General features: G+C 32.1%; 2 protein-coding genes and 3 long non-coding RNA genes across 16 annotated transcripts in view; 2 read left to right on the top strand and 3 right to left on the bottom strand.

The window, feature by feature from the left end:
• Window positions 1–865: 865 nt before the first annotated feature.
• Window positions 866–2,292, bottom strand: LOC145966971 (uncharacterized). Its single transcript, XR_014437253.1, has 2 exons — window positions 1,584–2,292; window positions 866–1,503 (listed from the first exon to the last, which is right to left on the bottom strand). It is a non-coding gene; the product is annotated as an uncharacterized LOC145966971 (long non-coding RNA).
• Window positions 2,293–4,167: 1,875 nt separating this feature from the next.
• Window positions 4,168–6,595, bottom strand: LOC145967362 (uncharacterized). The gene is made up of 2 exons (XR_014437377.1): window positions 4,885–6,595; window positions 4,168–4,805 (listed from the first exon to the last, which is right to left on the bottom strand). It is a non-coding gene; the product is annotated as an uncharacterized LOC145967362 (long non-coding RNA).
• On the top strand, window positions 4,947–8,139 carry LOC145967360 (nudC domain-containing protein 3). Of its 11 annotated transcripts, none has more exons than XR_014437371.1 (7): window positions 4,947–5,078; window positions 5,431–5,535; window positions 5,671–6,253; window positions 6,345–6,533; window positions 6,609–6,663; window positions 7,412–7,597; window positions 8,010–8,139. XR_014437371.1 is itself a non-coding variant. In XM_083092190.1 (5 exons), the coding sequence occupies exons 1-5, from the start codon at window positions 5,259–5,261 to the stop codon at window positions 6,699–6,701; spliced, it is 978 nt and encodes a 325-aa protein (XP_082948316.1). In that variant the 5' UTR covers window positions 5,088–5,258; the 3' UTR covers window positions 6,702–6,835. The 11 variants fall into 11 exon arrangements, 1 of the variants encoding a protein (XP_082948316.1); XR_014437375.1 differs by having other exon boundaries at window positions 4,948–5,078; window positions 5,676–6,253; XR_014437374.1 differs by lacking the exon at window positions 4,947–5,078 and adding an exon at window positions 5,088–5,208 and having other exon boundaries at window positions 5,676–6,253.
• LOC145967363 (uncharacterized) overlaps window positions 7,177–12,334 on the bottom strand; it is a 39,133-nt gene continuing 33,975 nt past the window's right edge. Inside the window, exon 2 of the long non-coding RNA XR_014437378.1 lies at window positions 7,177–8,849. This is a non-coding gene — a long non-coding RNA (uncharacterized LOC145967363). The remainder of the gene's footprint in view (window positions 8,850–12,334) is intronic.
• Window positions 8,285–12,334, top strand: part of LOC145967361 (uncharacterized) — a 30,373-nt gene continuing 26,323 nt past the window's right edge. The window contains exon 1 of one of the 2 annotated variants that reach the window (XM_083092192.1): window positions 8,285–8,828. In XM_083092192.1, coding sequence (XP_082948318.1) covers window positions 8,703–8,828 — 126 coding nt within the window. In that variant the 5' untranslated portion in view covers window positions 8,285–8,702. The remainder of the gene's footprint in view (window positions 8,829–12,334) is intronic. The other variant, XM_083092191.1, reaches the window with a different exon arrangement.

Genomic DNA, 12,334 nt, shown 5'->3' with positions numbered 1-12,334 from the left:
CTACATTGGTCGTATCGTAAGGTTGTATGGCCGTAGTCGTAAGAAATTGACCAATCACAGTTGATTATTCTCCTGAACTTCAATTGGGATTGGTCAATTTTTTACAACTACGACCTTACAACCTTACGATACGACCAATGTAGACCCGGCTTAAGGGTGCCGTCACATGCGGCGTAACTTGCGGAATGGCAATCACACATAAAATTCCATAAGCACGTAAGACGTAAGCGTAAGGAAATCGACCAATCACGGTCGAATATTGGCCCCTTGGAATATGATCATTTTATGTAAAATATTAAAATATATAATTATAAAAAATATAAAATTGTAAAAAATAATATATATAAGAAATATTTAAGAATAATATATATATATATTTTTTTTTATATATATATATTTATATATAATACATATAAATAATATATAAAACATATAATAGGAAATTTCTTACATTTAATCTTTAGTATTTAGTAATGGCATATAAAGATTAACAAAATAAAGAAAAAATTAAACAAAATAAAAGAAATTAAACTTGCAAAACATTAATTAAGATATTTTTTGTACTACAAAATACTGTAATTAAAATACTGTATGCATTATAAAAAATTAATTAAAATATATTTTATATATCGCAGAACATTTATTAAATATCTTCATGATATATCCTTTAGCTAGAGTTGCAAATCGATGCTGCATCCATTATTTAATTTTTTCTAATATATTTTACAACATTGTAGATTGTGATAAACTGTCATGAGCATGCGTAAGCGCATCATCCGATAGCAAGACTCTTATTATAGGATCTCTAGTACGAGTTGGTCGCTCCTGAGATAGATTATTAAATGTCACTCACTAATCATAATCATTCCTCTGAAGACTGTAATGTTTTATTTGAATAATATAATACTAGATTTCTGTATGTAATATTAGATATTATAGAATAGTATATAAAAATGTACAATAATATATATAACACTGTATAATAGTTTATAAGAGGTGATTGATAATAAAGATCGCCAACTCGCCAGTTCAGAAACTTTGGGACTCTCATAATTACTCGAGAGAGAAGTAAAAAATTAATACGTTTTTCTCTTCGACGTAAGTATATGCTACTCGGAGTCGGAATCTGACGTTACTGGATGCAAATCATTCTCTTCTAAAATGCTATATACCATGGATCGCGTTATACCGAGTGTACGAGCTATGCGGCATATATTCCTTGGTTTTTTTTCAAGCTCTCGCAGAACTTTTTTGTCGATACGCGCGTTATGGTGTAGCGGTGCATCAATAATACGTTTTTGCGGCACGAGAAGTCCTGTTTCTCTTGCTCGTTGGATACAGCTCAATATGGTACAGTATGACGGATGCCGCTCACGATTGGGAAATCGTTTTGCGTACAAACGCGTTGCTGCAGAGGTATTTTCCCCGGCCATCCCGTAACAGATAATCATATCTGTATATTCTTCTGCCGTAAAACAACCCATTACGCACGTTAAGTAAAGCCTACACATCAAAACACATCAACGTCAGAGTCATATCACTGTCAGGTTACAGATGCAACGATTTTTATTCTCTCTACTCACGCAAAGCATGAAGTCCTCTTCTTCTTTTTCTTTTATTTCTATTTTTTTATTATTTATTTATTTCTTACGGAACAAGAGGGTTCTCGCTCATACTGCCATTAAGATTCTTGACGTAGATTCTAGTACTGTTTTTGTAGAGCACTAAAAAAGTAGGTATTCTCGTCCGCCATTTTTCTCCCAACTAGCATGAAAGGTTAGGTATGTTTTGTATACGTCAAACGCACAGACTTCTATAAAGGTGCCTTTTCACGAGTCGCTGAAACCGATTGTTTGAGCGACAAAAATGATTACGTGACAACTTTTGTCGCTGAACTATTACAGCGGTAATTTTTGTACATGAAAAGGGTAGCAGCGACAAAATTGAAAGTTCAGACAGATTTTGCGTTATTTGTGTAATCAGTTAAGACAGATTTTGCATTTTTTTTTATTTTCTTCATATTCATCTTCCTCGAATAGATTCATCTTTGCATCTTCATGGATTCTTTAAGAATTCTCGGTTCTGTCTGCAAGGTTATGTCACAGGTTATGTTTTTCTTGGTACACTAGTACACACAATCACACAGCGCGGCAGCAGTGTTTCACATAGCAATTGAGCGATAACACTTTTTCTCTCTTTGTAGTTGAATCAGTTCAAACTACAAAATTATAGCCGCTGGAATACGTGCGACAAATTTGTCGCTTTAATTGTTTATTTTAGCAGCACGTGAAATTGCACCTTAATGCGTCGTCTACAATGAGATTTTAAGGAGACTTAAGGCGTAAGATTTAAGAAATTGATCAATCACAGTCGAGTATTCTCTTAATACTTGACTGTGATTGGTCAATTTCTTAAGTCTTACGCCTTAAGTCTCCTTAAAATCTCATTGTAGACGACGTTTAAGAAATTGACCAATCACAATCAAGCATTAAGAGAATACTCAACTGTGATTGGTCAATTTTTTAAGTCTTACGCCTTAAGTCTCCTTAAAATCTCATTGTAGACGACGCTTAATAGGCACCCAGATCGAGAACTCGGACCGATTTCTAGTATCGTGGACACAGGCCTTTAGGGTGGGTTTTCACTTGATGCTCGACGCTCATTTTCTAGCGTCAAAAAATATCACGTGACTAAAAATAAAGATACCAATTCGTCATTTTTTGATCACATGATGTCTTTTGACGCTAAAAATGAGCGTCGAGCGTCAAATGAAAACCCACCCTTATGGCCATTACACATAAAATTCCATAAGTACGTAAGACGTAAGCGTAAGGAAATCGATCAATCACAGTCGAGTATTGTGGCCCCTTGAATCGCTTATGGCCGCTTGGAATATGATCATTTTATGTAAAATATTAAAATATCACAGTATAAGTACATACAGTAGCGTCACTTCGGTGTCGGCACCTTTGATGTGCTTATGCCAAGTCACATGACCCATCGCCATATTGCAAATTGTAACTTGGCGCGTAAATTAGAATTCTCTCTCATAAAATGTAAAGTTATTGTATAAGGCCCATATTCTGAATCCTCTTTTATCGATAAAAGTGCTCCTAAAAGCGGCCTGTAGCCAATCAGAAGGCTTATATGCCACTTTTAGAGGCACTTTTATCGATAAAAGAGGATTCAGAATATGGGCCTAAGTGAATAAACAAAATGCAATTGTTAATCGCATTAAAATTTGTTTAGAGCGAGATTATAGCTTTTTAAGTAATGTTAATACATACATACATACATATATATATGATTATATATATATTTAATATATCACAACACAAAATTTAAATTTTATCTTCTTTATTACTTAATATTTTAATCTCACAGCAGATATAGGCTGTGTTCGCTTTGCACGCTCACGCACTGTGAGCATGCAAATCATTTTGTCTTTATTGCACATCGAATATCAAACAAAGATAGAACGATACTCTCAGCACTGAAAGCGTCAAAACGAACGCAGCCAATGTGTACAGATCACATAGCATGTGGCACATAACGTAGTCATATTGAAAATTGTACAATTGACGCATGCGCACTCAAAATTGCGGTCTTTAGAGAACAAAGTAGTGACACTACTGTATGTACTTATACTGTGAAAATATATAATTATAAAAAATATAAAAATGTAAAAAATAATATATATATATAAGAAATATTTAAGAATATATATATATATTTTTTTTTATATATTTAATCTTTAGTATTTAGTAATGGCATATAAAGATTAACAAAATAAAGGAAAAAAATAAAACAAAATAAAAGAAATTAAACATGCAAAACATTAAGATATTTTTTGTACTACAAAATACTGTAATTAAAATACTGTATGCATTATAAAAAATTAATTAAAATATATTTTATATATCGCAGAACATTTATTAAATATCTTCATGATATATCCTTTAGCTAGAGTTTTTGCAAAACGATGCTGCGTCCATTATTTAATTTTTTCTCTATATATTTTACAACGTTGCAGACTGTGATAGACTGTCATGAGCATGCGTGAGTGCATCACCCGATAGCAAGACTCTTATTATAGGATCTCTAGTACGAGTTGGTCGCTCCTGAGATAGATTATTAAATGTCACTCACCAATCACAAACATTCCTCTGAAGACTGTAATGTTTTATTTGTATGAAGAATATAATACTAGATCTCTGTATGTAATATTAGATATTATAGAATAGTATATAAAAATGTATAATAATATATATAACACTATAATAGTTTATAAGAGGTGATTGATAATAAAGATCGCCAACTTGCCAGTTCAGAAACTTTGGGACTCATAATTACTCGAGAGAGAAGTCAAAAATTAATACGTTTTTCTCTTCGACGTAACTGTATGCTACTCGGAGTCGGAATCTGACGTTACTGGATGCAAATCATTGTCTTCTAAAATGCTATATACCATGGATCGCGTTATACCGAGTGTACGAGCTATGCGGTATATATTCCTTGGTTTCTTTTCAAGCTCTCGCAGAACTTTTTCGTCGATACGCGCGTAGCGCGTACGGTGTAGCGGTGCATCATTATATCGTCCGTGCGTCACAAGAAGTCCTGTTTCTCTTGCTCGTTGGATACAGCTCAATACGGTTTTGCTTGACGGATGCCGCTCACGATTGGGAAATCGTTCTGCGTACAAACGCATTGCTGCAGAGGCATTTTGCTCGGCCATCCCGTAACAGATAATCATATCTGTATATTCTTCTGCCGTAAACCAACCCATTATGCACGTTAAGTAAAGCCTACAGATCAAAACACATCAACGTCAAAGCCATATCACTGTAAATTGCAGATGCAACGGTTTTTATTCTCTCTACTCACGCAAAGCATGAAGTCCTCTTCTTCTTCTTCTTTTATTTCTATTTCTTTATTTCTTTATTATTTACTTATTTCTTGCGGAACAAGAGGGTTCTCGCTCATACTGCCTTCTTGACGTAGATTCTAGTACTGTTAGTATTTCGGAAAACATCAGCTGACAGTTGACAGGCATGAGGCGCGTTATCTCGAAATTAGTTGTACGCATGCGTATTATTTATGCCTGTCTGATCTGACGTTCTTTAGATTGCTTGAAAATTTTGAAACTAAACACGAACGATATTTTTTTTCGAGCACCATATTTGGATTCTCCGATAAATTATACATATTGTACACACCAACTACTTTTTTTTCGGTAAACCATTCATTTCCTGTAGATTATGTATAGGTTATTTTTCATAAAAACTTGAAGCATGTTTTACATAAATACAAAAGTTTGTTGAAGATAGTTGAATTTTTGACATTTTTTTTACATATTTGACAAGTCGCTTCTTATACATTAATGGAATATATCTAGCATTTGGAGATTGATTTTTTAAATTTTTCTTCCAGTTCAATCATGGGAACGGACCGAGATCAAATATTTTTACACATACTTCACGAAGAAAAGAACATTAATAATTTCTTAGATGCCTTTTTTGGATTTTTATACAGATGGTAAGTATGCTATTAAAAGCATTAATATCTTTTATCCTATATTTTTAAACGTCCCAAATTGTCCTCAAATCTCTTTCATAACATTTTATAAAAATATATTATAATTTCTCTTTGTATAATAATATTTTATAATAGTACAGATTTTTACGTCGAATCAAATTCGGAACAAAAATTGGGCTTCCCACCTGGAGTAGCAGAGAAACTTGTGTTAAATAGCATGTACAAATGGAAAAATATTGCATCAACTTTACAAAAGACAATATCATCTATAGAGGACAGCACACTCAATAATAGCAGTAGCATATCACATTCAAATCAGTTGACTTTGACAGATAATGAAAATTGCAGTCTTACTCCACCAGTTGTGCAAGAAATTGAGATTGACTCGTGCACTGAATCTATGGATGTTAATCCACCTCCTGCAGAATCACTCAAGACAGATCATATGTCAGATAGTTATAACGGAGCTATAAGAGACAATTATGTATGGACACAGACACTCAACGATTTGGATGTACTTGTAAGAATACCAGAACACATCAAGACATCCAAAGATACGATCAAGGTCAATATAAGTTCGGACGAAATCAAAATCGATGTCAAACCTTTGAATTCTTCAGTAGATTGTGAATGGCATAACATTTTCAATGGCAAGCTTAGTTTTAAGATTCGAAAAGATGAATCTATATGGAGTATTGAACCTGGAAAACACATAAATGTACATCCATTATGCATAAGATTTAGCTTTCTGAAACATTGATTTCGTATTTAATTTGTGATTTTATTCATATATTTATCTGTGCTTATAGATTCATCTTGAGAAAGCTACTGAAAGATGGTGGGAAGCCTTAATAGTCGATGAACCGAAAATCGACTTAAGTAAGATTGATTGTTCGAAACATTTCGATGATATGATGCCAGAGGAACAGATGAAAGTGCAGAAATTGATGTGGAATCAACAACAAAAGCTTTTAGGCAAACCCACATCTGAACAAATTGTAACTATCCATATCTTATTTAATTAGTATATAAAAAAAAATGACTATTTTAACAATTTATGATTGCGTTTATAGAAGATGGAGGCTATTTTGAAGCAGGCATGGAATGCAAAAGGATCACCTTTTCAGGGTACACCTTATGATCCTACCATTTTGAAATATAATTAATGTATCTAAACGTAATTAGTTTTTTACTTAATTACGATTTTCATAAACATTAGATATATTTAAAAAATCAAATTGTAATTTATTAAAAATTGTAATTTATTATAAATATTTTATAAAATAATTTTATAAATTTATATATATGTTTGTAGTAATTTTATTCTTTTATAGAAATTTTTATACTTTGATATTTTTTATTTAAGAATGAGAGAAAAAGGTATATTTAATATCATAAAAATTTTATGAAAAACATGCAAAATATTTTTAAATAAAATTAATTCAATTATTTATATCTTGTACATTTTAAAAAGATATTTTATACTTTAAAACTATAATATATTGAAATTAAATTAAAAATAAATCTTCCAAGGATTTTCAAAAATTAAATTATAAATTTCTATCAAATTATTTATAAACTAAGTTATATACTATAATATATAATAAAGTTTTGTCTATATTGATTATAATTTGAGAGAGGTCTGATTAAACTTGACAATTTATTTTCTAAGAATTCAATTGTGCACGCCAAGATTTTTCCATGATACGATTTCAAATATTTTCAAAACGGAGACTACAAAACTATTTTCACCTCAAATTTATCTTTCATATTTATATTTGATAGATAGAAAATATATACTCATTTTCTTCGCATTATAATAATTCATAGTAGTATATACTTTTCTACGTCGGATATCGCGATATTCTTTTTTTAGGAAATACAAAGCGTCTACGAAAGCAAAAAGCGACGCTTCCGAGCGAAAGAACTCTGCGGCGACACCCTGTGAAATCATGAGCGAGATCCAAGAGTTCACAGAATGCGAGGAATCCTACGCTTTTCCCCGACGTTTACGCTGACTTTATCTCACGCTAGTGGTGGGATCGCGCTCGCTAGGGACGAGGTAGGAGCGAGTAGACGGCAGGTACACAGCCTCGAAGAAACTGTTCTCATTTCGTAGAACGACTTTCCTAAGCTTTTACTTCGTCCAAACGGGTTTTCATAGATATACGGGCGACAACAAATGTCGCGCACATATAATGTATTCACATGAAATTCGCATATTGTCCTTACACTAGTCTTGTCCTGTATCATACATTACTAGAAAAGAAAAGAAATCCAACAAAGTTTCTATAAATCGAGTTAATATTGTACAACTCGGGTTTTTGATGCAGAAAAAAAGTAAAATAAGATTTATAGAAAGAGAAATAATTTTTGATCTTCAATTCTGAGACTCTATGAATTTTTACTTTATATCAATATACGAATAAAGGATCACTTTAGCAGGAATATATCATAGTCGTATCTCGTTTCAGCTGTTGAATAATAACACTTGCAACGACTGTGACGGTCGGAAGTCTGAGGAATTCCTGCGAAAGGATAGCGGATCTTTTTTCCGAATGAAGAGATCTTCCCCGAGCTTCTTGATGCCAGGTGCGGCAGGTCGCGCGCGTTGAGCACCGCTGCGGGTAAAACACAGGTAATATACCTGCCCGAGGCTACGAGTCCGTCCCCACCTGGGGTCCGGTTCTCTCTCCTCGCTCTCTCGGCTGGCTCTCGGCTCTGGCTTTCCTTCGAGGCGAGTCGGGCCGTTAGTGTCGTTGCCGTTGCCAAAGGAACGGTGCTGTGATGTGCATCGCGGTGGAGCACGCATCCTGAAGGACGTATTCGTCGACCATCCACCGAGATCCCGGGGTTCGCTGGAGCCTCCGAACTCCCTCGCAGTCCCTCCTCCTCGAGTCGCGGTGATCACCCTTCGTCCTCGCGTTCTCCAAAGCCCGCTCTCGCGGTCCAGCTCTCCTCCTCTTCGTCTCACCTGTAAAAACACACCGCGCGGTAACACGCTTCGTGTGGCAACTCTTCCTTCCCCGGAAGGTGCGCGGATGCCCACGTAAACGGTAGTAAGTAAGCACGTAAGTTGCGCGGTGAGTGTGAGGTGAAGCTAACGGAAGACGATCAAGGAGGAAGAGGGCTCGAGGAGGACAGACATCAGAGATAAAGCAGCCGAGATGCCGTGCTCCGCGGTGACGCTGTCCCTCGCCACCATAACCGGTATCATCGCCACTGCCCTTCTGGCGATCGCCTTTTCCACGGACAACTGGCTCTACACCGAGGTCAAGCGCGCCCAGATCCAGGTTTGTAGCGATGTCTCGTATCTGAAACAAGTACAGCGTGCTAAGAATGCGACGAGACAATCATTCATGCGGTATACAAATGATGTGGAGCAGATTCCTCTGTTATTATTTATGGAAGAAGATACTTTTTTTTAACAATGATAAAGATGCCTCGAGTGTTTATTTACATACCAGATGTTCTCGTATAAATATTAGTTAAGCCGAAGACTGGTTCCTTATATTTTTCTCGTATTTTCGTTAGAAAAAGATCGAATAAGATCGAATAAAAATATCGATTAATTTTTGGCTCGTTTCTAAAAATGATCCTAAAAAAGAGAAGTATTTTAAAAACATCTAAATGAAAAAGATATTTATTGCTTGTCATAACAAATATTTTTTTAAAAATATAGTCATTTCATAATAAAATTTGTGGCTTTGTCGAACTTTAAAAATACAAAAGAAAATATGGCTGACACTAGTTTAACACATGCGCCATGAAATTATACATGTATATATGTTTTGGTTTATTTTTATTTTAAAAAGGCAAATTATTTTGTTCTTATTTTTTACTGAAGCACTTTTATGCTCATTTCTTCGTTCTAAATTTAAAACACATTAAGATAACTATTTTATTGTAATCGGAATAATTTAAAATAAAATCCTAATATATAACTTTTCTGTTATCTTTATTCAAAACAGCCGTATAGTCAAGAAGACACGTTTGAAAAATTATTAGAAAATGTAGAATATATTTTTGCGTTACCTGGAATTCGAGGGGTAAACCGCTGAGGGCATTGCGGTGTACAGATTTGAGGCATTACTGGGCATTGCTTGGGCATTACTTGGGCATTATTAGGTTTTATTGAAGTATTAATGCGTATTATGGACGTTATTAAAGTATTATTAAGTCTTTTTTTCCAAATAATAATTTTAAATTTATTAAAATTTAAATTATTAAATTTTAAAAATTTAGCAGTAATGCCCAGGAATTAGGCATTAGTAGGCATTAGTGTACATAATTTTGATCAACGGTTTACCCCTCGCTGGAATTCTTAAAATTTCACAAAAATTAAAATCTACGAAAAAATGACGTTTAATATAAAATTCTTGCATCTTGAAAAATTCTTCAATGGAATACGTGACTTTTTGGAATGTTCCGTGGGCATATCTTCTAGGATCTTTTCTGGGAAGAAATTACAATGGAAATTGTAATCTCTTATATGCTCGTGTACAGCAGGGTTTCATGTTGCATGTAAATGTACGTAGTTTAAGATGTATCGAAAAAAATCTAAATGTATTGTGAAAGCGATGACAAAATTTCACGATGACGTTCCACATGCCTCGTCGTGGAACGTCATCGGCGTCGTTGTTGAAGCTAATTCGATTCAACCGCGAACGTGCCCCCTATTCTGTACTCTCAGCTTATTCAAATTTCGATTAAACTCCTGGCCGCACCGCGACTTGGCTGAAGGCTTCGATCATTTATGAAAATGGACACCTTCCTGTCCGAAGTTAGATCACATCCGGATCTCATTATTCCCGAAGACCGAAGCTGTCATCAACTAGCGTGCTCGTGAATCTAATTTTTTTTCTACTTCCTGTGCAAAACATCGATCGTTAAAGAGATACGAGCACAAAATGCAGCAACTCGACATACGATGTAGCTGTAGGTTTTGAAATTTATACGCAAAGTTGATTTTTTCTTGTCTCTCATTTTTATTAATAACATATTTTTACTCGTGTATAATAACGGTATAATTAAATTACATGATAATATCCTTAATCATTATAATTTCATCTGTGATCACAACGGATGTTTACTGTTATATAACGAGTTGTTGTTCTTATTATAGTAACTGCATATTATTATTATTACTATTATTATCAATCTTTTGAATAATGACAAACAATTCATTTAAACTGCAAAGCTATTTAAAATAAAGACGCGCGTCAAAATAAACGATTACTTAAGAGTACCTAATATAAGGATTAAATTCATACTTAAATGCAATTTAAAAGTGGCGTCTCACATATTTTATTTATTTTTAGAATACTACATTCCTAGGAATCAAGAATTTTAGGGAAGCGTATATTTAATAAATAAAATATATATCATCAGAAAAAATAATTTGCATTTAGTTTTCAGAGATGCTAGTAATTTATAGAAGAATTATGAGAAATTAAGAAAAAATTAACAAGACTTTAAATTCATAAAATTTCCATAAAATCAATAAAAAATTAATCCATAAGATTTTCCTAGTTAAAATGCACAATCAAAAATAAATATATAAAAATATATATCATCAGAAAAAATAATTTGCATTTAGTTTTTAGAGATGCTAATAATTTATAGAAGAATTATGAGAAATTAAGAAAAAATTAATAAGATTTTAAATTCATAAAATTTCCATAAAATTAATAAAAAATTAATCCATAAGATTTTCCTAGTTCAAATGCACAATCAAAAATAAATATATATCATCAGAAAAAAATTATTTGTATTTAATTTTTAGAGATGCTAGTAATTTATAGAAGAGTTATAAAAAATTAAGAAAAAATTAATAAGATTTTAAATTCATAAAATTTCCATAAAATTAATAAAAAATTAATCCATAAGATTTTCCTAGCTAAAATGCACAACCAAAAATAAATATATATCAAAATATATATCATCAGAAAAAATAATTTGCATTTAGTTTTTAGAGCTGCTAGTAATTTATAGAAGAATTATGAGAAATTAAGAAAAAATTAATAAGATTTTAAATTCATAAAATTTCCATAAAATTAATAAAAAATTAATCCATAAGATTTTCCTAGTTCAAATGCACAATCAAAAATAAATATATATCATCAGAAAAAATAATTTGCATTTAGTTTTTAGAGCTGCTAGTAATTTATAGAAGAATTATGAGAAATTAAGAAAAAATTAATAAGATTTTAAATTCATAAAATTTCCATAAAATTAATAAAAAATTAATCCATAAGATTTTCCTAGTTCAAATGCACAATTGAAAATAAATATATATCAAAATATATATCATCAAAAAAAATAATTTGCATTTAGTTTTCAGAGATGCTAGTAATTTATAGAAGAGTTATAAAAAATTAAGAAAAAATTAATCCATAAGATTTTAAATTCATAAAATTTCCATAAAATTAATAAAAAATTAATCCATAAGATTTTCTTAGTTCAAATGCATAAATATATATCAAAATATATATCATCAGAAAAAAATTATTTGTATTTAATTTTTAGAGATGTTAGTAATTTATAGAAGAGTTATAAAAAATTAAGAAAAAATTAATAAGATTTTAAATTCATAAAATTTCCATAAAATTAATAAAAAATTAATCTATAAGATTTTCCTAGTTAAAACGCATAATCGAATATTACGATTGATTATAATCGCACGCGAATTAAAAATCAATTTATTATTAATTAGTTAGGCTAGCGAAAAGAAGCTTAATTGATGAAGAGATTGTGTAATCTATCTATTCTTTAGTTTTAAAAAAAATGCATTCTTCCT

This window comes from Camponotus vicinus, unplaced genomic scaffold (assembly GCF_025532165.1).
Source record: "Camponotus vicinus isolate PSW18456_S1 unplaced genomic scaffold, iyCamVici1.0 SCAF_2, whole genome shotgun sequence".
Taxonomy (NCBI): domain Eukaryota; kingdom Metazoa; phylum Arthropoda; class Insecta; order Hymenoptera; family Formicidae; genus Camponotus; species Camponotus vicinus.
The sequence above is the reverse complement of the archived record's forward strand: the minus strand, read 5'-3'. Positions and strand labels throughout refer to the sequence as shown.